We start from the raw sequence: 26,396 nt of genomic DNA, 5'->3' as shown, positions 1-26,396 counted from the left end.
GCCAAAGGTTCCTTAAAGAAGATTTTTAAGACATAAAACCGGGTGAAACCCACTTCAGGAGTTTTGGATAGAGAATATTGATGGATGAAAGTTTTATTTTTCCTGAAATGCAAAAAAAATATATATATAAATATATATATATGTATTTTTTTTACAATTTTGATCTAATTACTACTCTAAGTGAGTCAGTTAAAGGCATGTTTTAGAGACTCTATATACTCCATTTGACAATTAATTGATTACTAAATTAGTTGACCATTATTTCAGTAATTGAATAATCATGTTTAATCTGATCAATTATTTCAACCCTACTTAATATATACTTTGAAAGCAAACCAATAGTGGATTTGTGGTCAACACTTGATCTCAAAAGCTTTGTTTTGTTGACAAATTTGGACCCAATTCCATATTAGGGTGCTGAATTAAAATGATCCTTTAATAGTTCCCCCCTAAAAAGTAAAAAAAAAATAGTTTATTTTGAAAGCAGAGGTAGCATCAACACATGAAGGCTACTGCTGTATTCGTTTTACAACAGTTTGCATTTTTAACAGTGTGTGATCCCTTAAGCCTGAGGTCTTCATACATTCATTCTCTCCGGATTCTCCATTTTCCTCCCGTATTCTAAAAACATGAAGTTGGTTAGGGATGAGACCTTTTGTAAACCCTGCAAGGAAAAGTGGGTATAGATGATGGAGGGAGATAATGGTTGCTTTGAATAGATGCTGAATGAATAAAGTAAGTTTAAAATTGGACTGAAACGCTTCACATCTGCTTTTTCTCATTAGCATTGTCTGAAGACCCTCCAGCTGTTTATGTGTTTCCAGTCAACAAGTCTGTCTGATCTCTGCAGGCTGCAGTGTTTCTGTATGTGAGCTCTAGTCCTGACTTAGAGTCCAATCTGTTTCATCTTTCTTCTTTATTGCTGCATTTGTATAGATATTAATTTATGAACTGCAAGACACAAATGAGATGTAAAGAGTAGCAAATGGCATCCTTAATGCCTAGAATGGTGTTTCCTCTTGTTTGAATGTAACCCATATAAATTACCCGATTACATCAGTTATATCTTACATAAATTTGTGGTTTTCGCAAATATTTTTGGTCGTTTTGTAGCCAAAATTCTAGAAGCAAACTACTTGGGAGTATCACAACAAAACATTGTTTTGATTCATGTTAATTATAAACATACTATTGACCAGTCTGAAGAGCTGCGCTGGCAGTTATGACAAAAAGAGGTAATTGATTTCATTTCCTGCCTTTTATCATGACACTTTTAATTTTGGTTTTAACTTTTAAGGGTAATTTTTGATAGTGTCCCACAGTGGAATTGTATTTACTGATTAATTGTTTAATTTCAGTCACAGGTGTAGGCTTAGATGTCAGTGATTTTTGAAATGTGCTGAAAGTTGATAACTGGTATTTGGCTTTATGTCAGCACAGCTTCTAGTCCCAGTTCTCTGCTATCCTTCCATCCTATGATTTGGCACAATAACATGCTTTAACCCAGCATTTATGTTGTAACTGGATACCCTCTCCTCCACCTTCCTGCCCCGCCCTCTGCTCTCATCTTTCTTTGTAGGTATTCTCGCCTTCATCGCTCTCTACCTTCTGTTTGGATATGGAGCCTCACTGCTCTGCAACCTGATCGGATTCATCTACCCAGCGTATTTTTCGTACGTATAACATCATCTTTAAATTGGTGTGAAAACGCTTCACTCAAAGTTTTGAAATCTTCCTCCCTTTATAAATAATTCCATTAACCTTTGTTTTAATCATAGAAACATATAAATAGATAGATAATACTTTTTATTTCTTATCCCAACAGAAATTGTAAATATGATGGCATTCCTGGGCTGATTAGCACATATAAATAACTTGCCCACTTGTACACATTTCTTTTTAGGCAATATGAATGGTTTTGAAAACATAGCTGTTAAATTATAAAGGAAGTAGGATGTTACCTACAGTTTAAAAATGCAAATAATTATGCAAATGTCTCTGCATTAATGTGACGATATTATCAGATAATCCTAAAGGCTTCATCATCATTAGTTGGACTTTTTTTTTATTACACATTTATATCGACATACATTGTCCTATTCCTTCAGCATCAAGGCCATTGAGAGCAACGTCAAGGATGATGACACCCAGTGGCTGACCTACTGGGTTGTTTATGGACTGTTCAGCATTGTTGAGGCCTTTTCTGACATCTTCCTCTCCTGGTTCCCCTTTTACTATTGTGGAAAAGTAAGTTAATGCATTGATTTCTCCCATAAAATGCATACATGTGTTTGTCAGCTGTGCTCTCAAGTTACAGGGCTTCTACAGGGTGTAAAATGTTGTAAATTGAATTTACTCAACTTTAGGCCATTGAAAGGTAGTAAAAGGTGACAAACAGAATTTGACTTGGTCGTAAATTTTTCTGTCAACTCAACTTCAAAATATTTTGGCTTTTCCAATGATGCTCTCTGTTTGAAGTTCATTTAGCTATAAAATCTGTACAAAAGTTTTTGCTATACATACAGCAGGACCTGAACTGATGTTGATAAATTCTTTTTGTTCTTCTGGCTGACCGGCTGTGTGCAAGGACTGGGAAGTTAATTGTATTTGCAATATAATTGAAATTTACCAAAACACAGTTTTCAAATTGCAGTCACCCTATTTTGATCACTCTATATTTACCAAGAGTAATATACTAACTTTCTCCCTCTATCCCTTTATTTGGCAGTAAAATGCTTGATGTGGGTTTTTCGCCACATGGAGAGGTAAAGCCAGATGCAGCTAGAACACAGATTTAATGCATATAAGTAGCAATAAGAACCTTTCACATAAACTGAAAGCTTTGGTTGAAACATCTACAAGCTTGGGCTCAGTGCAAAGGAAAAGGGAAATTAAATCCCAATCCAAAGTTTGTTTTAAAAAAAATCTTAATTTTGATTTTTGATTAAATCCTTAAGCTCTATTGTACTGTGTTTGAACTGCCTAATATGTTGAAATTAATCATTTTGCACCCCGCCATGGAAAAATTTACAGTTTCCCAACTTTAGATCACTGTAAAACTTGAAAAGTAAATTTAACTCCAATGGTTTGCGGAAACCAAACCATTGCCTAAAACCAGTTATATACAACAGTTATTTTTAATTATTACATATACAATTCAGATTTATCGATGGAGCGAAATGTACTCTGAAAAAAAAAACACACTACCTCACTACATTAGTAAGTAGAGTTTTCAACAAATGATGAGTTTTTATTACTTTGTTTAACTAAATACTTTTAACAGAATGTTTGACCCAACATTTAAAGATTGGCTTCAACAGGTCATTGAGAATGATTGAGGCTTTTTGCAAATTATAAAGAAAAACTAAATGTTACCATGAACAGTGTTGGCACATCGTACCATGCATCCACCATTGGCATGGAGGAGCTGTTCTAAAACATGTTCAAACTCTGACATGGCCAAAGGTTTTGCATGTGGGAGGAGATCTTAGACAAGACCTTTGTTAAGCCTTGTTGAGGTAGTAAAAGGTAGTAAAGTCAACACTGCGATTGCTGTATTAAAGCAGTACTAAAGAACTTTAAGTTTTGGTTGATTTTGGCTCCCCCCAGTGGACAAAATCAGTATTGTTTTGCCTGAAGGAAGGCAGCACTTCCCATAGCGTGGTAAAATTCTCATCTTCCAATTGCCTGCAGTTTCACTGAACAACATTTCTGTTTCCAGTGACTATTTGAGAGATAAATATCGATGCGATAATGAATCCAACTGTGGTGATAAAATTTCAGATGACGATGTTGAAAATAAGAAACGTTTAACTTTGGTTTTGTACCTTATTACTGCACCACTGTCATCACGCACAACCCCACCTCTGCAGACTCATCAGCGACTGTTTGCTCATGAGTTCAGAGCCTTGAAAAAGTCACAGTAAACACACATATAGATCCAGCAGGAAGGTACTGCATTGCCTGATTATCAACCCTACACAATTTCCACTAGTTCTAATTAATTGGACTTAAAATCACAACAATTTTGAAAATATTTTATAAGGTTGAAAGTTTACTTGTTGTTCGTTAACCATGGATTATCAAAAACATAAATCGTAGACATTAAGGATTTGTGTTACAAAAACTTCCTATTTCTGTGATGAAAAAAACAAAAGAATGCTATATTATGTAAATGATTATGAAGCAAGACTTTAATATAAAAAAAAAAGTGAAAAGCAAACCCTTAAACACAGTAGTTGGAAATAAGTTTCCTCAGCATCGGGTCATGCGGAGGGTGGTTTGTCAATTCCAGAGTTATTTCTGTTCTGATTTAACGGTAAAAAATGTTTGGTTGTTAGCCCTTAAGCTCATTCAAAGGATTATTCTGCATATTTTTAGCACTGGATTTTTCGGATTTATAATCCCCATCTTTTTATGGAGACTGGAAATCTTAGAGTTAGATTTAATGTTTAGTCCCAGATGAGGTTAAATTTTCTGCTAATGAGAAGTGCTGCTCATAGCGCCCTTAATGCTGAACTCTGGTCTAAATTATCTAAAACTTACATTTGCATTATATGTTTGTAAGAAATGATTAAATTAATGGGTGGATGAATAACAGCATTAACTGAATCCTTGTTTAAAAAAAAAAGGCCAATCAAGGTGCCTAGCAGTAATTATAGGCTTATACATTTGTTTTTTTAGGTCAAGAGCCTGTATTGTATGTGCATTAAAGCTAACAGAGTTAATGTTTGGGACCATCTGTATCAGAGAGACCTGCTTCAGTACTTTCAGTATTGTCATTTTACACTAAACTACACTCTTTCTGAAGATTTTATGTAGTTTTCTGCTGGGTTGGGTGGAAAACTGTCCTAAATACAGTTGGCAAAAGCTGCCCTCTTGTGGAGAATCTGTATTAAAGCACCTTTAGAAGAAGTTTGTGTACTTTACTTATTTATTCTGTAAAGGATGCAAATGCATACAGTTGTTTGAGCTCTTCACATCTGCTTCAGTTGAATCACATTATGTGAATTGCAGGATTCTCAGACAATTAAGTCTGAAAATTATTGTTGGTCTTGTTTGCATTAGTAGCCCAATGTGATGGTTGGATAATAGGAAATAGTTTTCAAAGGTAAAGGACAAAATATCTCCCACATAAAACTTTGTGAGATGTAAAGGAACATGATTTTTATGTATATAGACATATACAGACATCCTGCATTTATCTGTATGTATTAACTGATGTTGCATTTGGAAAAATGTCCTGTACTTTATGTCTTGCTATAGCAGGCCTTATTTGGAATGTTGGAGGTACAACTAGTGGATCCTTATTTCTGAATATGTCAGATTATTGTTTCCAACAGACGGTTAAAGTCTTTCTTCAGCTTAATGTAGCACAGAAGCTAAAGTGGCAGCCCAAAAAGTCCAGCTAAGGTTAATCTGAAATCTGTTCCGCTTTCTCCCCAGTGCATTTTCCTGATTTGGTGTATGGCTCCAGTGACGTGGAACGGCTCTGACATGTTGTACAAGCGGTTGATCCGGCCATTTTTTCTGAAACACCAGGCCACCATGGACACGGTTGTCAGTGATCTGACTTCCAAGGCCAAGAACATTACAGAGACTGTGACAAAAGAGGGTGAGTCATTAACTTACTGTCCTATTCACAGTACAGCTTTTCAATATAGGGTTAGGGTTAGGAAAAACAGAAATATTTTAAGTGACTTTCTTATAAAGATTTATTTCACAGTAAATATAAAGTGTTTTTTATTTGTTAAGAGGACTTTGTCAATTAAAAAGAACAAAAAACATGTTCACTTTCTCAGAAAATTAGAATATTAAGACCAATGATTTTTTTACAGCTATCCAGCAGACATTCATTGACACCCTTTTCAGTCCGCAAAGGTCATTGCTGATGAAGCTGCCTGTTCAGTGCCATCTCTAAAGATGTTGATATAAAGCTGAGTGGAAGGAAAAAGTGTGGTAGAAAAATGCAAAGCAGCAACAATAACCCCAGTTTAAGAAAAAGAGGCCCATAACATACAATGTTGGGAGTTAAAAATGTCTGATCTTTGGAATCTTATTGGCCATTTAATTTGGAACCAAGGTACAGTGTCTGCAGGAAGAGTTGAGAGGCTCTTGATATCTATCTTGATATCCTGTGTGAGCTTTCCAGGTAGTGATGATTCAAGGAGCCTCTGATGTTGGTCTGCTATGTTTTATCAAAGCCAACAGCAGCAGCAGCAGCTAACTTGTGGGAAAATGCACTTCGCACTGCTGACAAGTTTTATGATGCTGATTTTATTTTCCTGCAGACCTTTGCACCTGGTCAAACACCCAAAAGGACCCATACCTGGTTTAATGATAACGGTATCACTGTTCTTGGTTGGCCAGCAAACTTGCCTGACCAAAACCCCAAAGCTAATCTGGAGTGTCATGGAGAGGAAGATGAGACACCAGGGCCAACAATGGGAACGAGGTCAAGGCCACTATTGAACCCAGCTGGGCGTAACACCTCAGCAGAGCTACTGGCTCATCACCGCAATGCAACTCTGCATTGAAGCAGCAGCAGTTGGTTCCAGATAGACGCTTAACAAACGTGGCATATTATGTATGGTGCATGCTCAAGCATTTTAGTAGGCTGACATGTGTTATGTTTTTTACTTTTTATTTACTGGTCTTTTTATTTACTGGTCTTGTCTAATATACTATTTTTCTGAGAAACTGAATGCTTTTTTATGGACCAAATATATAAGCCTTAGCTTACAAAATGTATAAAATTATCTCCACTATATATATACTATATAACTGACTATATATATATATATGTTACACTATTTAAATTTACTAAATAAACCCTCTTTTGAATAAAATGTTAAGGTGTTATTTTTATGCAAGTACATAAATCTCTGCCCTGGTATCTGTTGCATTTTCTATTTATCCTTTCTTTTCCAGCTGTTAACCAAGTTCTCAACTCTGACAAGAATAAGTGAAAAGCATAGACGGGCCTCTCCTAATTGTATGCGTGAATGATTGTGTGCACCTCCTTTTGATCCTCCTTGAAGACGGATAGCCGGTCGACCTGCACTTCATGGAGACTGTGGCTTCTGTCTCTTCTAAAAACAAATAAAAGATTTGAGCATCGGTACGTTGAAGACAGTCAATGAAACTGTGACCTTTTTTTGTGAACTTTCTCTGTTATGAAGACTGCTTGGAATAAGTTTAAGAATAAATCAGTTGTTTGCTTGCATGTGGCTGCACTATCAGTTTTGTGGGACAGGATTAATATGTTGCACTATATTCAGACTTAAGATAAAAAAAACAAACAAACATCCATCTGAACCCATATGTTGACATTACTGATTAATTGGCAAGTAAATGCAGTGGTAAATCTAAGACATCTCAGGAACATTTTAAGTTTACTGGTCTTTAGCGCGAAAGCTTTTTGCCCTATAATGTATTTATAATTGCCTTCTGTTGCGTTGATAATCTTGTCCTCTGTCTCCTTTCTCTCTTACTGTGTTAGACTTGATTTAATGTTAGATATTGGGAACATTCCCATTCTTTGACATCAACTGGAAAAGCTCTTTTTAAACTGTCTTAATTTATTTCCCTTCATTGATTAAAAGAAAAACAAATAAAACTGGAACACCGATGAAACAAACCTGTGTATAGATGTGGTTTCATTTTGCTTCATCTTTTATATCATGTCTAAACTACACACTTTAATTTGGACCTTATAAAATCCAATTTTACAAAATTCATGCTCTGCTGCTTTTCTTCACTTGTTTCTAATAATCGCAGTGAATGCTGGGGGTTTTCAGCAGTTTTTTTTTTTTTTTTTCCCCATGTGAAGCTCTAGAGAAAGTCAGTATCCAGATTCCCTTGATCTTTTAATCTGTCACCTATAAGCAGATTATATCATTCTGTCTGCCTAACTGCCCATGCATTAATTTCTGCTTTGTGCTGCATTCATGCTTGAGGGATGTCTAAAGTAGCGCCAATTGTGATTGTGCGCTGGATATAATATGCTGAGAAATGGTGGATGGAGCCGGCGTGCTGGTCTGTCTGCACCAGAGGGATAGAAGGGCATCCATCTGGAAACGGTTTCTGTGAAGATATGTGCTGGGATTTTTGTGTATGCTGTGTGCCTCCGACAGTAAAGACTGAAATATCTGAACACAGAGAATAATGGAAAGATAAAGCTTTGAATTCAATTAAACGCTCATACATGGATCTGTCCATTAATCACTGCAAATATTACCCGCCTCAGAGATGCACTTATATTCTAATCTATCTAGCAGTTTCAACAGCATGTGTAAAAATAGACTTTATCTCTCTGCAGTTGTCCTAGAGATGGGGAACCCCACCACCCCTGAGATTGATGTCCATTGGATTACTTGGGTTTACAACCTAATACCTGTGGTTCAGTCATGACGCATCAGTCATTTGTTATAGAAAAAATAAAATAGCTGATCACATAAGTGACCCAATCACATTTATCAGCTGGAATTTTCTTTTATCTGTAAAACGTGACACCATCTACATTTCTACATTTCTTTTAGATCAAGTTCATGTTATGTAACAGTGCATGCATTATTTAGAACTAGGCTAGGGTGCGATATGTGAGCCAGATATACACCAATTTTTCCAGATATTACAAAAAACAGATTTCCTTTGGGCTTTAACTGCGTTTTTACTCATCTGCCTAGCTCTTATGTCTACCAGAAATGACATATTTTCTGGTCTTTTTTTTTTTTTTAAAGGGCAAATCTTGCTAGTGGACCAAAACAAAATGACAGTAAAACATGAACTTAAGTACATTTATAATAAACAAACATTGCCTAGTGATTTTGAAGAAAACAATGAAAAGACTGCAAACAGAACCTGAGGGATGCATCATAGTCGATCATCTGCAATATGCAAAATTTCCAGTTATTTAGGAGTATGGGGGGAAACTAGGTGGTTAATGAGAATAAAAATGGAGCTAAACAAAGAGTAATCCTGGGAGAACAGCTGTTGGATTTTGTCATTCCATCTTTTTGATCCATCCCTCCATGACTTAATCTGCTTTAAATCCATCAATTATAGTCCATCCTTTCTTCCTTTTGTTTTTGCAAGTTCCATATTTAAATCTGGTTTACTATTAGAATATCCTCCTTCCAGAATAATTATTGCGAAAGTTATTTATACTGAAAATTGAAGAGTAATGAGAACCCTGGTATTTTCATGTAAAAATTTGGTTGGATGAATCCACCACAATAATAAAGCCTTTAATTATACTTTTGATTTTACATGTTTTATTTATTGTCAGAACCCCCCGCTGATAAATCTTAATACATGTATTAATAACTGATATTTGTATACAGAGGAAGATGTCTGTATTGTTTGAACTGATTTAAAAAAAATAAGGTTAATCTGCTTTTGGGAAGCTTATTTTGTTAAAACCTTGCCTCATTGTCTTGACAAATATCAAAGTAAAACCAATAACATTTCTTCCTTCTATTGCTTATGAAAGGCTGCTAGGGATAAATTCCTAAAATTAATCTAAATTTGCTGAAGATCCTTAGATTATTAAACGCTCTTCTGTAGTTCCCCCTATCCGCCAAGAGAGGGAGCCAAACTCTATTTGGTGTGGATGCAGAGCTGGTGAGTCATTCAGGCAGGGTTTTGCATGCAAACGGCAAACCTCTAAACAAAATCTGGGATAAAAAAAAAAATAATAATAATTTATGTACGCACGAGGAGACCATTAAATACGTTTGAGCACGACTTTAAATGGCAAGAGGGAGATTCTGGAACCATTACGGCAATGAGTTGTGTTCAGGATATGTTTGGGTGTCATCAATAAACCGATGGCTCATTTCCTGGTACATCGTGGTTGGATCCGTCAACACATCATTGCCTTTTCTTTCCGCTGCGTGTTTTCTCGCCTTATCAATATGTATGATGTGCTGCATTCACAAGTTCCGGCGCCTTCCAATGTGCGGCAATGTCGCTGTCCATGGTGCTGATGTCCATGGTGCTGATATTGTACAAACGAAACGTTAAATCTGGCACAGGTGGGAGGGGACAATCTAAATTATATTTTTAAATAATAATGTGAGTTTAATATTAGTATCTTTAGTAATTAGTACCATTTAATAATCTCACAGGATTATCTCTATGTTTAATATGTACTTATACAAAATAAGTGCTCCACAATCATTAACCAGATAGATTGTTTAAAAATATTTTTTTTCCCACATAGCAATCAATGGACTAACAGGTGGTTATTATTCAGTTGAAAATACAGATAATTATATTGCATAATGTTATAGTGTATTACTCTTTTCTGATTGAACTGGGTCATTCTAGACATTGGTCAGAACATTTCATTTTAAAATTTAGATGGAAAGGATTCCTTTCAAACAGAAACTGAAACCAAATGATCAGCGAACAAACAACTGTTGCCCATGGGTTGAAGAATATCCAAAATCTTATACACTCAGCCAATTATTAGTTCTAAGATCAACTTATAGAAAGCTATGAATTATAGCACTGAAGAGATCAATCTAAGAAAAGCTTTCAGCAAATATTCCCCAAATATTTACTACTAGGGGAAGACATTCCAAAACAACTTCCTAAGGAATGCATTGGACTAAAGACATGATTTTGAAATTTTTGCATTTACTCCAAACACAACAGAAATTCTCATGTGAACACAGGTGTCATACAGCTGAACGTTTGTAAAATGATTAAATGAAAAGTTAAACTTAAAAAGCACTTTTCAAAACATATTTAAGATAACAAAGATGCTACTGTAATTTAAACAGCCTATTTTTGTATAGTTTTACCTATGACTATGAAAATGTGATCAAATTTCCATCACCTTGGCCATGAGCGCCTCTATACCAGGGCCAGTAGGGCCCCTGTAGAACTGGCTGTGGCCCCTGTACCTAACATAAATTGCAAAAAACATATTTCTTTAAATACTTGTGTATTACCTTGGTTAAACGGTAAGATAATTTGCAGATGGAATAAGAGGATTTATTTGTAAAACAAAAAGGAAAATAACTGTTATATTCTCTCAAGTGCATCTAATTATCTTGTTTTGGGGCCTAAACCCTCCTTTCTTTGGCAGACCATGCTTAAATAAAACAACTTTTAAGAAATTACAGGTTTGTGGCTGACTTAATAAACTAAAGATGTGTTATTTCTCTGTTCTTTCTTGTTGGTTTTTGCATGGTAAATTTCATCTAGAAATGTTACTAAATTTGGCTTGTCAGTTTTTATAAATGTTTATCAGTTTTTTGCATGACACCACTAGTATTTAGACTCTAAATATCACCACATATTAATCCTAAAATTTTAGAAGATTAATATGTGGTGATATGATCTAAGATGTCTAATGGCCTCCCTGTCATAACCCTAATCTTTAGCTTCCCCCACGGATTCTCTTATCAGATTTAACTTGGGATCCTAGTTGGAATTCATGCATTAATTCCATTGGTAAGATATAGGAGATATATAAAAAAAAAAATATGCAACGGATATGAATGAATGCTTAGCCTGACTTTTTCAGCCCCACAGACAAGGGAGAAGGTATAGCACCTCCCTCATCCCATCTGCGAGAAAAAGAGAGAGAGAGGGGATGGGGGGGGGGTTGAGAGACTGAGATTGCTTGTGCGTGCTGTACCGTGTGTGTGAGTGGGAATCGGAGGACATGAGCTCTACATGAGTCGTGTAAAAATGCTTTAAGACGCTCTCAGCGTTTGTTTTCTGACCCCTTCGAACCGAGGACCAGCCTGAAACGGAGCCTGCGTCTAAATATCCATCACGACCAGGTATGGAGATGCTGTCCTCTGCTGCCTCTTTTACGCGCAGATTAGATGCTGGTATTTGGTGGCGTATAGCCGCGCTGTGCTCTGCTTTCTGCCTGGCTGCTGGAGGTTTGCGCGCTCAAGGATTCCCGCTGTTCTCCTCCGATTTATTCATATCACTGCTGCTGTTTTAGACTCACCCATGTCAGCATAAATTCCGAGTCCTGATTCTATTGGAAAATCTCGATCGTGTTGTTTCTATATCCGTTGCAGCCTATATGTCCGCACAGCCATATTGGCAGTGAGCAGGCAGAAATGGAGAAACTGATTGGTTTTTATTATCATTTTTTATTACTGAGAAGAGAGAGGGGGTGGGGGCTGATGTGTCTTCCAAATGATGCACCGCTGCGAGATGGCGATCCTCTGGTATTTATGAATGAACCAAGCAGAGTAGGGTGGTCTGTAATGGCGTTGCGCACCAATCTGCGGACCGACGGCAAGCCCTCTCCTGCCACCCTTTCCTGACTACAGCCAAGAGGAGAGATGCATGGCGACGTGCGCTACTTTACATTAAATATCTCGCAGATGTGACGCACAAACCTGCCTCTTTTTTTTTTTTTTTTAGCAACAAATTTCCCCCTTAATCCTCCATCTGGACCGGTTTGTGTTTCCTCATCCACATCCGATGCGCTGTTTGTTTTCAGTGCCGTGACTGGAGGTGGAGAGCCGTCATCACATGAAGAATGAAATTGTGAATCATGTAGGCCCTTCTCTGTGTGTGCATACGTATGTCAATCGACTTCCTGTAAGCGATGCCAGACGTGTGTATGCATTAATGCATGCGTGTGTTTGTGTGTGTTTGTGCAAGGGTTTGAAAGAAGAGAGGAGACTTATGGCTGTAAATCCCGAGAGTAAAGCTTTGCAGAGTGGTGGAGCGCATAGTGCGGAGATGCAGAGTCTATTAAATGTGCATGTGTTGGAGGAGAAGTGATGGGACAGCGTTTCATACCCTGTCTGTCTGTCTGTCTGTGTGGAATAGTCACGGTACAGTTGCATAAGAGGATACACCTCTCTGCTAAGGCAGGGTGAAGAAAATGACTCAATATATGGTAACAGGCAAGAGCAAAATGAGGAAATGATGCTACTGAAAACCGGATTGGGTTTCACCGGATGAGAAAGTGAATGAAATAAGATGATGATGGTTTTATGATGATGGGTCTTTTCCAGAAAAAAAGTTGCCTTTATGACACTGATGGAAGGTGACAACCTATGGGATATACTGGCCCAGAAGTACCCCTTGAGCTTTATGCCATTTAGCTAGCTTATTACCAAAACCCAGAATTGTATATATTTTATTAGTCATTAAACATGATTGATCTACAAAAAAGCAGTGCAGAATTATTTAGTGTCAGTGAAATTAAAACCTTTATATATTTTGCAAATACATTTCTGACAAGTGTCCTCTGCTTCTATATCAGACCCATTTGATGTAACACCAAAGAAAGAAAGAAATCAGAGTTCACCTAATTAGTTAGAGCACATATAATTCCAGTTTTAGTAAATATAGGGATTTGTGGGGAAAAAAAGCATCACGATGACCCAAGGACACAGCATGAAGTTAGGAATCCAAGCATTGGAAATCTCACTGAGCACTGTGTAAACCAAAATCCAAAACTGAAAAGAGCGTGACAGCCTACCAAAGAATGGCTGCCTTCCTAAACTGACAGGCCGAGTGAGAAGAGCAGTAATCACAGAAGCTAATTCTCTCTGTAGCTCCTTGGATCCACAGCTCAGGTGGGGAAATCTGTTGTCTGGGCAACTGTCACACTACAGTAGAAATAGCTTGGCACAACTACAAATGTACCCAGATATAGCTGTCCAGCCAAAACAGACAAGGAGATCCTTAATTGAGGAAGCAGCCAAGAGGCCCATGATAACCCTTTAGCTGCTAAGATCCACAGCTCAGGTGAAGAATATTATCAAGGCACACAAATCAAGACTTTATGGGTGTCTCGCACAAAGAAAGCTGTTGTTCCAACAGACTCATAAAAAGCATCTTTGTAGTTTACCTAAATCATGTAGAGGACTCAGCAAACGTTTAGGAAAGCACTACTACAGCAAGAAAAGGACAGCACGTTAGTTTTGATCTGACTATAGATGGAGATTAATACACGTCAGTCCAGGAAAAAAATCTGAAAAGGATTTAAGTAAGGTGGAGGTTTCACCCTACAGAAGCTGGAAAACCCTGAGATCTCTAAATGGACAATGCTGATGGAGACATATTACCAATGACTTCAGCTGTGATTAAGAGGAACTGAAAATAAGCTTTACAAGTTTTTAGCCAGTTTTAGGATTTAAAACATAATAAACGATGCATGAATTTTCCTCCAGGACAGTTCCCTTCAGTTCCTGTCCTCAAGCTCCAGTGTCCTGCACCTTTTAGGTGTATCTCTGGTTCAGCACACCTTAGCTGGACAGTGGGGAATTTTGTAGCACTATTACTTTGCAGCAGGAAGATCCTTGGCTCATTTCCATGGGTATTGCAAGACAAAATGAGACAAAAGAGAGTAAAGTTTCTGCATTTTTTGATTAAGATAAACATCCCTGATAGGCATGGAGGCTGGAAAAAGGCTCTGCTAATGATATCACATATATATTAGTGAGTTGATGTTGACTCTTGTTGCTGAAGTTGTGTCTAAAAATATTAAGTTAATAAAATGGTGAAAACCTTGCTCTATTTATCTCTCCAGTGTAAATTTAAGAAGGTTTTACAGCAAAAAGGATACAATTCACCTTTCCATTTTTATTTTGGATGCCCTCCAAAATGAAACAAATCAAAGATTTAAAAATAAACATTAGAAGAAAAGAAAGAAAATCCCTGGTTTAAATGTGGGAGTTTCTCCAATGTGAGATCAATAATGTTCAATCATTAAGGGATCGTTTTATGTTCTGCTAAGAAATCACAAACTATACCAAATCCTCTTCCACACAATAACTAAACCATAACCAGAGCGACTTTCTGATCCAGCACTTCCTATTCAAGACATACAAGCATAATCTATTGTCAAATATCTAAAAAAAAAACAAAGACGTTGCTCTACTAGCTGGTTTGTATTTGGACTGGAAGCTGTGGGATTCCCTTTTTCAACCCTGTTCAACCTTTTAGAGATTGACTGGTATTATTTTATCTTCTGATCTTTGTTTAGCAGATCGATTGGATCAATCCTGACCTACAACCCCGGTTTTCATCTGCCACTCCAGGAGTTCTTCCAAAACACCCACCAGCAGTGTATGTTCAAAGCTTCAGGAGTTTGTAGTTATTGATTTTTATGGATAAAATAAATCTAAATGAGCAAAACACCTTTGTAAATAAAGCATAACAGTAGTTTAGGTGCACATCTTTGCTGTTACTATGAGTCAGGCCTCTGTGTGTGTCCCAGACAACAGGCTGAGGGATTAGCAGGGTCATATGGAGAGAGCAGAAGGAGCAGCCCAGGGATCCCGAGGTCTCACTAATACTCCCAACTAATACACTCTCTTGACACCAACGACTGCTGCACAGAACCAGCATGAATAAGGTTACCCTCTTTGATGAGACATTTCAAGAGCCTTTCCTTATAAATATACACAGAAGACCTACTGTAGCTGTTTGCTTTCAGTTTTGTTTAGAATAAAGGGTATCAAACCAGAGATCTCCTCCTTTAAATGAAAATCCAATGTATTTAATAACATTTTATATGTCTTCACCTCAATGTTGTTATTTAAAACCATAAAGTACAAACGTAGGGAAAGCATATCTAAGCAATCTGAAATATGACTCTTGTTTTCAGTACATCTTAAGAAGTTATTGGTTATTTTTCTTTATAATCAGTCAGTTAAAACAGATTTTCAATGACTATATAACTTTTACTCTTTCTTCTTCAGGAGGTTTTGGCATCCAGGTGGTCTATAACACAAAGACAGTTGGTGGCTCCATTCCTGGGAATTGGGTCAACCTCAAGCAGTGCAGAAGCACAGAGTAGGTTAAGCCCAGTAATAAGCTCCTAAGCCAACGGTGCCTCATTGTCTTAGATTTTGAGGCAATAGGCTCCAAACAAATGTTAAAATTGATCATGGATTGGCACAGATGAGTAGCACAGGCTTACTCATTTTTTCTTTGGAGTTGAAAAACAGTTGAGTCATTTCAAAAATGTAGTGCTGCTATGTGATTCGGTGAGTGACTAAATGTTTTGTGTCTATATGCTAGTTATCATCCTATCTAAAGTTGCAGGATCTCTCAGAGAAAATAACTGCTCTGTGCATGCACTGGTTTAAATACTTATTATGGCATTTTAAAACAGATTTATTTAGAACTGCTTTGACAGAATCTATATGCAGAAGCAATTCTTGGCTGCACTTTTCTCATCTGCACAATGATTTTCTAGCTGAATAGATTGGGACCTGCATATCATATATACTGAAGGGATTTGCAGCGGTGGTTTTTGATATGGGCAAAATGGCATACCGCCCAGGGTGCTGTATTGTTTATGGTTGGCATGAGTGATTTGAGAAGAATTGTTTGCATCCTTGGATGACTTTAAACATCTTTATGCTGCACAGCTGGTAGAAAAATATAAGCTTTCAATCATACTGTAGGAAGACAGTGCTGCAAGCTGTTCAAGGATGCTGATGTTAGCTTTTGATTAAAGGTTCTTTGTCAGGACTCAGAATGTATTTTTATTATTTTCTCAATAATCAGCAGCTCATCAGCTGGGAATGGATGGCTGGATATCCCTGTAGAGGTAGAAACTCAGGTTAGTGACCACGCAACTCTGACAGGGAACTATAGAGAGCTTTTGAGTCACTAACCTGGTTTTCTAGGTTCAGTCCAAGCCCAGAGGGAGGAGTGGAATCCAGCCGGAGGATTTCTTCAAAGCATGCAGCGTGTACCGCCCAGAGAGTTCCAGGAGTGAAGCAGAGCAGACTGACGAGCGGAAGCCAGCAGATGAGGAAGAGCAGAAGTATCTGGAGGGAAAATCCAAAGTCAGTGTCAATGCAGAGGGAGATGTCCAGGGCAGAATATTAGAGATGCAAGAAGATACCAAAGGGAAATCCAAGCCGGGGGTGGGAGACAGAACCAAGGTCGTAGCAGGCAGAATCCAAAAAGAAGTCCAAAGACAGGTCAAGCAAAACAGATAAGAACAAGGGCAAGCAAAACTCAGAAGTCCAGGAGCAGAATCTAGTCAGGATCAGGTAACGAGAAACACACTTGGGTAAGCTACAGAACTCTAACACATGGCTCGAATAATCTGACACTGAGGGCTTGGAAGTAGCAGTTTAAATAGGAACTGGAACAGGTGGATCTGATGAGTGAGAATGAAAACTGGGCGGAGCTAAGCAGGTCATAACATGAGTGTGTTTTCCTGTCATTGATGGGAAGATCATAACATTCTTATTTTCAGCAAAAAGGAAGGAATGTTTCCCTATCCTGAAAAAAGTGTTTTGAGAGTTTGAGAGAAAGAGTTATAAACATTGCACTGAGGATATTTAGCAGCCAACAGGTCTTTAACCTTTAGGTCTTGGGCAAGTTTAAGGCTCTAGGATCCAGTTTATGTGCCCTACACAACACTTGTCTATATGTTTAAAAAAACAAAAACAAAAAAAAACCTCCACTAACTGCTAAAACCTAATGAAAATAGGCCCAATTGTTTATATTGCGAAACTAAAAATGCTGATTACTTCCTACAATTTAACGGACCCACTAATAATCTGAGTCAAGGCGTACATAGAAGAGGAAATTTGCTGCTTCACCAGGAGAGGACCTAATATTTCAGCTGATATCTGTTGATCCTGTAAAACACTCACCTCTGAATAGCCATATACCCACGGCATTCCAGTATGAGCACCCTGATTAAAACCCTTTCACTGACAGAAAACACAGGACCGCTTTGTGGGTGTCTATTCAATCACGCTCTTGATCTGTTGAATGGTATTGTGTTTGATGTTTGTTAATGCGCCTCTTTCATGCTCCTGTGGAAGGGGCTCTCCTGATGTAAATTATGTGCATATTTTTACTAAAGGTGACATTTCTTTGGGCTCCCTGTAAAATAAATCAGAGACGCCTGCAATGTATCTGCAATGGGGGAGAAGGGAAGAGGGACCTGTTTGTTCCGAGCCAATGTTATCCCCTAATGGAGTCTGGCTGCAATGCTTCAGATGCATTTTTAAGTGTACCATTAATTCATTAGGGAACTGCAGTCCTCTCATTCCAAATAAAACAAGAGGAGAGGAGACGAAATGCGGCGAGACGGCTCATGTTGGGGAGGAGCGCCATCAATCTCAAAGGCTCCACGTCAAGGACAAACGGGGAAGAAGTTGAAGTACAGTATGTGTGTGACTGTGAGGGCACACCTGTGTGTGCAGTTCTCGCTGCTGACGGAGGAAGAGAGGCGGCTAATTTTAGCTCAGGTGAAAGAAGAGGGTAGGAGAGCGGAGGATGGTTTGGATGAGATGAAGCTGGAATCTATGGCTGAAAACAAAAAACAAAGGCAGGAGGACAGTCTGTCATCCTGGGCCTAGAGAAGCACGCTCCATCGATTAAAACCACAGGGGCTTTAGTTTATTGATCAAACAGAAAAGAGACTGGAAAATGGAGAGAAAAGTGAGGGGATGTTGAAGTAGCAGGAGAAAGACAAACAACAAATAAAGACAGCAATATTTCAATTAATTATCAACTAATTATTTCATTTTTTGGTCTATTCAGAGAAGGGCTTGCTGAATGCCTTAGATTACTGTCTCACTGTGCCTTAGCTTAAAATCAGGGATGACTGAACATTATTAACAGTACCTTTAATTCAGTAGTATGTTATTTTTAATTGTTGGTCATTTTTGCACCAGATTTGATGAAGCCAAGGTTTCAAAAATCCTCTGTTTATGTCCCATCAGGCTACAGAATATTTCCTGAACTCTTTCATTGACACATTTGTTTTGATTGCAAATGTGACAGGGGACTCTGTGTTCTTTCTTGTCCTCAGTGTTTTTGGTTGAGTCTCAAAGCCTCATAGATTTTAACCATTTGCAGACTCGTAGATGTTGCTGGGTTTGTTTTTTTTAATCTCTTACTGATTTTCATCAGATTAGAACATGAGGTGTTGCTTTTTCAGATATTTTAGCCTATTTGATGTTGTAGGAAACGGGGGTTGGAGAAGTGTCGACTGCAGGGCCGCTGACTGGACCGGATCCAGCAGAGAGCCATGAGTCGCCCGTCCTCAGCTGAAAGAGGGGGGCTGGGGGCCAGTAAGGCAGGCGGGGGGAAGCATGGGGCTGTCTACCGTCACTGGGTCGGGTTCGGTCGCTCTGTCCCCCACTGGCTCCCTGCCCCCGTCCGTGTAGTCGACCAAAATCCCGGACTATTTTGAAATTCTCCCTGTACAATTTTTTAGGTATGAAAAGAAGGACATGTCCGGGAAAAGGCGGACGTCTGGTCACCCTACCATATCAACAATTTGATGTTCCAGTGAGTGAGTGCTTGTGGCTATGATGCGTCTTTGCTCAGCAGCTTTGCTCGTTGTAAACCAACCAATCAGCGCACAGCTCATCTAAATATTCATGATCATACCATAAAAGGAAGAAAACCTGTTGTTTCATTCTAAGGGCTTTTAACCAGGCTGGAATTAGGGCTCATAGAACAGCAAATATGCCATTTTCAGCCCAACCAATGTTAGACATCCTATTCAGAGACCTTAAAGACCAACACCAAATACCCTATAGAATCAATCTATGACCCTTTAAGCAAATTTGTAAATCTATGGATCGTGCAGCAGTTGGATAATGAAATTTAATGCAGCTTTTTTATAATTTATCATTGTTAATTCAGGAATTAGCAAGAGGTTAATGTCTTTTTTCGCAATGGGCCAAATTTTTTTTCAATTCTTTATATTCTCTCGGAAATGTTTGATAATGACTTGTTGAAAATTCCTCAATTTATCTTCATTGACATGTGACAAATAACAGAATGTAAGTTACATAAAAAGTTATGTTTTAAAGTGATATTCGGCTTCTAAGAGAAGCTATTGTAAAAATTAACGTGAATCTGGACTGAATTTACTGGGTAGAACAGCAACTGCAGAGAATTATATAATTTGTTTGTTTCAACGATCTTAAAACAAAAATAGGCTTTGAGAAACTATGAATAAGTCAATAATAGGCAACAACTTTCATTTAAATGATCTTATTTATTCATATTAATTCATATTTTAATCATTCATGATTCATTACTTTAAACAGCCATTATTCAATGTATTTCTGCCTTTTTATTATATTTTAATGATCATTTGCACGGTAGAACAACTACACAGCAAAGAAATGGTTTTATCAACAAAGGCAGTTTTAACTACTGTGTCTAGATAAAGTCTTTTACTGCAGTTGAGGATTACTTACAGCTGCAGGAGCAGAGCTGTGTCAGAGTTATATTATATATATATTTTTTTGAATTATTATTATGTGTTTTTATGTCTTTTTTTTTTTTTGTCCAAGCATGCCTTTATTGGAACAACATTTAAAAAAAATCATCTGTATTATGTTTGTTTGGTCGAAAGAAGTCAATTAGAAAAATTAAACCTTGTGTTTCGGTACTCTTCTAACGCTTATTTCAAAGTTAAATCTGAAAAGTATAAACTATGAAAAGAGAAACTTCTGAAATTATAAGAACTTTTAGATTTCTTGAAGCAGTGACACATTTTTTTTTTTTTAGCTCATCAAAGTGGGAAAAAAGCCTCTTAATTTATTTAACAGTTTTTTTCTCAAAAATCCAAACTAGTTCCTTTTCTTGTGTTCTATGAGCTTTTTTATGTGTTCATTTAAACCAGTTGTTCATTTTTGCAAGAATTTTCAAATATTTTCATTTCCCATCATACTCAGACTTGTCTTTGTGTGGGTGTTAATATGTGTGCCTGTTGGACATAACATGAGTGTGCTTTCCTGTTTGACATGGAGCAGAGCTCGCTAAGCAGATCAAACAACTTGGAGCCCAATACTTCAGTCTGACTCAAGGCCTCATTGAATCCAAGAGTTTGAGGGAACAAACAGATGATCATCGTTCCTGGCAGTGTTGCCTGTTTATTCAGATTTGCGTCAGAGTAATGTTGCAAACAGCTGAACCATATCAGGCAGCCCGCATTTCCATTACCACAGCCAGAAAAGCCATCTGCCAAGATTTAAAAGAGAAATACTTTGATCAGCTGAAAGCCCAGCAAGGTTAACGGCTGGTCAAAACTGATCTTAGCAGAAGATTGCATTTATTAAGACTCTCCTTTTTAGTTCTGACCAGAGGGTTACCGTTTCTATGCTACAGAAATGATCAGAAGCTATGGGTTCTCCTCTAAATTAAACTGCACTTGTTTCCAGTGCTGTCACTCGATTTTAAAGAGGAGGTCTCTTTTTTTACAGCCCAAGAAACGCTCAGAGATTTCCCATTTATTTTGAACTCCTTTAGTGATATCATTTAGAATCCAGCAATGCAATTACAGATGCTCTGCACATCAATTGTTGGTTCCTGCGGTGCAGGCATGACAGAAATCCACTTATTTCATATTATATTGATGCCAATTTGGAGTTTTTATTACAGCAGAAGGTAGCAGAGCAGCATAATGACATCCGAGGGAGTTTCTTATTATGAGACCTTAAAGCAAGTGTTGAACCACAGAAGATAAATGGAGGCACAGATACTCCGCATATTAGGATTGAGCTACACGGTGAACACAAGGACTCACAAACATAGCAACAGATTGTGTCTGATGAGACTGCACAAAAGTAAAGGACAAAGTAGCAGGTTGGACTGTGCAGTGCAGTTCAGCTTTACCTGAATTTTTGTTGTTGTTTGTTTAAGTTGCAAAGTACACGAATGTTTTATGGCTGATGTAAAAAAAACAACTGTAAAACTGTTAAGGCATTTCACTAGCTTGTTGGAATTTGCTGTCCTATTAATTCTAGTTCTCTCCCAACATTGTCCACTTCCTTCACTTTCGCTTTTTTCTTCCTCATTCTTTTCCCCTCCTAATGCATCCATCTTTGATGTTTCAGGTACAACACCGCCTAAGCCTGCAGAGGCAGAATGCCGGAGCAGAGCAACGACTACCGTGTGGTGGTGTTCGGGGCAGGAGGAGTGGGGAAGAGTTCCCTGGTCCTGCGCTTTGTTAAGGGTACTTTCAGGGACACCTACATCCCCACGGTGGAGGACACCTACCGGCAAGTGATCAGCTGCGATAAAAGTGTGTGCACTCTGCAGATCACAGACACCACAGGTAGCCACCAGTTCCCAGCCATGCAGCGCCTCTCCATCTCCAAGGGCCATGCCTTCATCCTGGTCTACTCCATCACAAGCAAACAGTCTCTGGAGGAGCTAAAACCCATTTATCAACAGGTATGTGTCTACGTATAACTGCCCTGTGCTCTAAGTCTATTTCTTTGTCTAACAACAAAGAGAGACTTTAAAACTGAAGTTACGATTAGATCAATGCCGTTGTTTTCAGTTAACAATGTTTCCTATTTAAAATTATATAGATCCGTTAATTCTCTGAAATTTAACTGGTTTAGTATACAGTGCTTTTTATAAAATTATATATTCTATAGAAACGTTCTTATATGACTTTTTAGAACACAAGCAATGCACCATACTTTTATTTTTTTTTTTTATCAGCACATTATTATGTAGTTCAAGGAGTTTCCAATGATGCTTTCTATGACATGTGTTTTACATTTGGGCTTGATCGCCTTCAAGCTGCTGGTGTTAGATTGCTCCACGAAGAATTCTGTTGACACAGATATAGCAGAGCAAATTAATGTTTTCTTTAAACCAAGCCCTTATAGAAAAAAAAAAAAAAAACATTGATCTGTGCATCAACTGTGGGAATATTGAGCTGGATGTAGAAAAAATCCCTTAGAACAATAAACAAAACATGATTTCCTATGTCTGACTTAGCTACCTCTAAACAAACAGCACAGTCAGATATTCATATGTTGCCATTTTTGTCCTTTGGGGCTTCAAGCCCAGGAGGCCATAAGATCAAATGTGTTATCAGACACCAAACATTTTCCCTTATTTTGCAAGTACAGATCTGAAAATGAAACATGCTTTTTTACTTAGACCTTCCTATACTTTGATACAAAAAATTTTAATCCAGGGCATCCAATAGCCTTCGGATGTCAGCTTGTTAACAGTTAAAGACTTCTTTTTTATTTAATAACATTTCCAATCGAGCTGTTCTGTGAAGGCCTCATAGGTTTGGAACATTAGTAATAAAACAGTTGCAATGAACAACAAAAGTACAGTTAGGTTGTGAAATATAATCCTAAGCTTTGGACATCTTGCCAAGCTATTTTAAATCTGACGCTCTATTTAAACATTTAGAGGCAATAAGAGAAATCAAATAAAACAGCAAACATCAATAGCTCAGTTTGATATTGACAGCTCAGCATTAGTGGTGCTCCTCACAAATCTGATAATGATCCATTTAGTGGAATGCTGTCAGCAGGCGGAAGACGGTGTTCCATTTTCAGGTTTAAAATGGAACAATTTTTGTTCATTTACTACCATGCATGGCAGAAAATAGCCAAACCTCATCCTAGTGAGCAAAAATGGTAGCAACATAATTATGTTGTTCAAATTTACTTCTCAAGAGTGGCTATAGTGCAATAAATGAGCAATCTTTGAAGAAAACCTGTTAAAGGCTGTCAATATTTTTGTACAGCTTTTAGTGATGTATTCAAAGCTTTGAGACAATTTCAGAGACTAACATACCTGAAGAAACAGCCGGTGCTTCAAAAGTGGTGTAGGTTGTAATCGTCAAGTCTCACTCCAGACTTTGAAAACTGAGAATAACGTACAAGAGATATCTTCATAATTGATCACTCTTCAGTCTGATAGAGCTAAAACTGTTTACAAAGAATAACGGTTAAAGATTTAACTATTTAATTATGCAAAGCTTGTAGAGACATGTTTCAAAGAACTTGCAGCTGTAATCCACTCAGAGGAATCCAAACATGAAAAAAAGTTTGGATTTTTAATGTATTAAAACAGATATTAGTAAACACTTTTTTGCATTTACACTTGTGGTCCACTAAGACTAGGTCTATTCCATGGAATCTCAATAAAATACATTTAGATTTGTGGTTGCTTTGTGACAAAATACAATAAGTTAAACACCTTTGTGAGTGTTGAAATGAGATTCCATAGTGTTTTTTTTTTACATTTCTTCTGCAGATCCTGGCCATAAAAGGCAACGTGGAGGCCATCCCCATTATGCTTGTGGGAAACAAGAGTGATGAAACCCATCGCGAGGTGGAAACCAAGGATGGGGAGGACCAGGCCAACCGCTGGAAGTGCGCCTTCATGGAGACATCCGCCAAGACCAACCACAATGTCACAGAGCTCTTCCAGGAGCTCCTCAATCTGGACAAGAAGAGGAACATGAGTCTCAACATCGACGGCAAGCGCTCTGGGAAGCAGTCCCGTGCAGAGAGACTGAAGGGCAAATGCAGCGTGATGTAGAGCCAGAAGGAGGGGAAAGGGGAGGACAAGCGAGGAGAGGAGAAGGGAGGGAGGGAGGATCTAGATCAAGATCAAGAGAGATAAAGAAAAAGGACAAGATGAAGAAACCACTCCATGTGTATCCAATTAAAGCAATGCTGCTGCAACGGCAAAGGGAATCTTAATATACACATCCTCTGTTTGTTTCAGTTGGGCGTTCAAAAAAACAGGAAGAAGCAGATATTCAGAAGTGTTTGACTGAGTGGGAGGAAGTGAGATGTTGGCTTGATATCAAGGAAATGTTGAGAAAACAAATGAAAGTAGAAACACAGAAACAGCGGCGATTTGCAACACCTAAGTGCAGCAAAATCTCAGAATGATCACAGAATGGCGCCTTAATCAAGAGAGAACCAACGTCCCCGAATAGCAGAAATAATTTATTATCTTACAATAAATCTCTTAATCTATGCTTCTCTGCTCATAACTAATCTCCTCGTCAGCCTCCCAAACTCCCATCCTCTGCATCTCCACTATTCCAAAAACTTTAGGAATATTTTTATTTGATTTAAGATCAGCCATTTGGTGAAACCTAATCAGTCCATTAAACCTCTAAATTTGTGTATCACATATCTGAGGCTGCCAGCATGAGCAGAACTCAGCAGAACATACAACCCTGGCACTTCCCAGAATCCCACTACTGGGCTCTGATGTATATAACCATGGGGATGTGTAAATATCTTCCATCTAGCAGCAACATGTTCAGCCTCAACAAGTCGTCCAATCACAGGAGAGGAGCTAATCACGTCTGCAGCATTAAAGATTTCATCTCATTGGTTCTGGTCAGAGATGGAAAAAATATGATGTATCAACTGGTCTTTTTAAAAACTCATCAAAAAAAAAACTTCAATAATCATCTTCTGCAATGAGAAGGTTTCTATCTGTACACTGACACACGCAACAATCCTTTTAAAACTTTCATAAAGTGTAGAATAACCGAAGAGGATGAAGGTGAACTCACATAAACAGAGAGAAGAATCAAGGCCGCCTTGTTTACCAGGATGGTACCCTTGGATAATCATTGCCAAGCTGGAAAGAGGGATAAAAAATGTTTCCCTGTCAAAAAAAAACAAAAAACTGGATAATATCAGCTCGCTTTGGCACTTTTCATGTGAAAGTTTCTCTTTTTGCCTTTTTTTCTAGTCTGTTTGCTTTATAACGATTTTAAAAACCATGCCAAGTGGGGCGGAAATCTTTAAATTTAAAGCACATCGAAGAAGGAATGGATAGGATGATATAGGTAAATGATTATTCATTAAACTGTCTTTCCTTTGCTGGTTTGATTATAAATGCAGAGCAGACTTAAACTTCTGTTAAAGATGATTTTAAAAGCCTTGAAATCAAACCAGGAGGGAGGTCTGGTGACTAATTTAGTCTCTGTTTAACCATTCCTGTGTTTTTTTTATTATCTGGCTGGAAATGGTGCAGAAATTTTCCAGAATCGTTTTCAAAATGCTCTCTTTCCCTTTACATGTTTTAATAAATTCACTTAAACTAAAGTTTTTTGTTTTTTTTAGCACAAGAGGATACTACTGCAATAAAAGCTTGATTTAGGTTTCATGGAAGGAAACTGGTTTCTCACATCGTATTTTTACACCAGGAAGACCTCAAAGACAATGGTGTTGTACTTGTATGTAAATACAGGCAATGGAGAGGGGGTTCAGGATGTCAGTAGTATAGTCCTACCTATTCATGCCGAATAATCTCTAAAAAACTTGTAGAGAAGATTTGAAAATGTATTTACCTAGAATTGCTTCTGCAAGAGGAGATGAATTAATTTCAAGGCTTTTAATCCATCTTTACAAGGAATCTGTCTGCCGCTGCGCCTTCATCCATTTATCCATGAACAGGAAGCAGAGGACGGGATACACACGTATGCAGGAATCATGCATGCAGTTGTCAACAAGGAGTAAACACGTATATGGCTCTGAAAGTTACTGTTTACTAATTATATTTAGACACATGGGGCTCACTCAGCTTAAATGCCCTCATATTGCACTTTATATCACAATATCACACATACATTTAATTTGTTATATAGTTCCACTTTAAAGCTC

General features: G+C 37.8%; 2 protein-coding genes across 2 annotated transcripts; both read left to right on the top strand.

The window, feature by feature from the left end:
• Nucleotides 1-1,530: 1,530 nt before the first annotated feature.
• Nucleotides 1,531-7,289, top strand: LOC107104297 (receptor expression-enhancing protein 5-like; the record flags this gene model as incomplete). Its single annotated transcript, XM_015404277.1, has 4 exons — nt 1,531-1,673; nt 2,109-2,247; nt 5,446-5,614; nt 6,931-7,289. Coding segments are annotated over 4 exons (489 nt in total), but the record flags the coding sequence as incomplete, so codon positions are not given.
• A 4,335-nt stretch (nt 7,290-11,624) lies between these two features.
• Nucleotides 11,625-25,408, top strand: LOC107104300 (GTP-binding protein Di-Ras1-like). The gene is made up of 3 exons (XM_015404282.1): nt 11,625-11,801; nt 21,837-22,176; nt 24,016-25,408. The coding sequence occupies exons 2-3, from the start codon at nt 21,868-21,870 to the stop codon at nt 24,301-24,303; spliced, it is 597 nt and encodes a 198-aa protein (XP_015259768.1). The 5' UTR covers nt 11,625-11,801; nt 21,837-21,867; the 3' UTR covers nt 24,304-25,408.
• Nucleotides 25,409-26,396: the final 988 nt, after the last annotated feature.

The sequence above is a fragment of the Cyprinodon variegatus genome, unplaced genomic scaffold, assembly GCF_000732505.1.
Source record: "Cyprinodon variegatus isolate N-32 unplaced genomic scaffold, C_variegatus-1.0 Scaffold1681, whole genome shotgun sequence".
Lineage (NCBI taxonomy): Eukaryota > Metazoa > Chordata > Actinopteri > Cyprinodontiformes > Cyprinodontidae > Cyprinodon > Cyprinodon variegatus.
Note: the sequence above shows the minus strand (reverse complement) of the source record. Positions and strands in the feature narration are given on the sequence as shown.

Bases quoted from the DNA above. Each gene is read 5' to 3' on its own strand.
- LOC107104300 (XM_015404282.1), top strand. From the start codon at position 21,868: ATGCCGGAGCAGAGCAACGACTACCGTGTGGTGGTGTTCGGGGCAGGA. The intron at 22,177-24,015 runs GTATGTGTCTAC...TTTCTTCTGCAG, and splicing joins TAAAACCCATTTATCAACAG to ATCCTGGCCATAAAAGGCAA.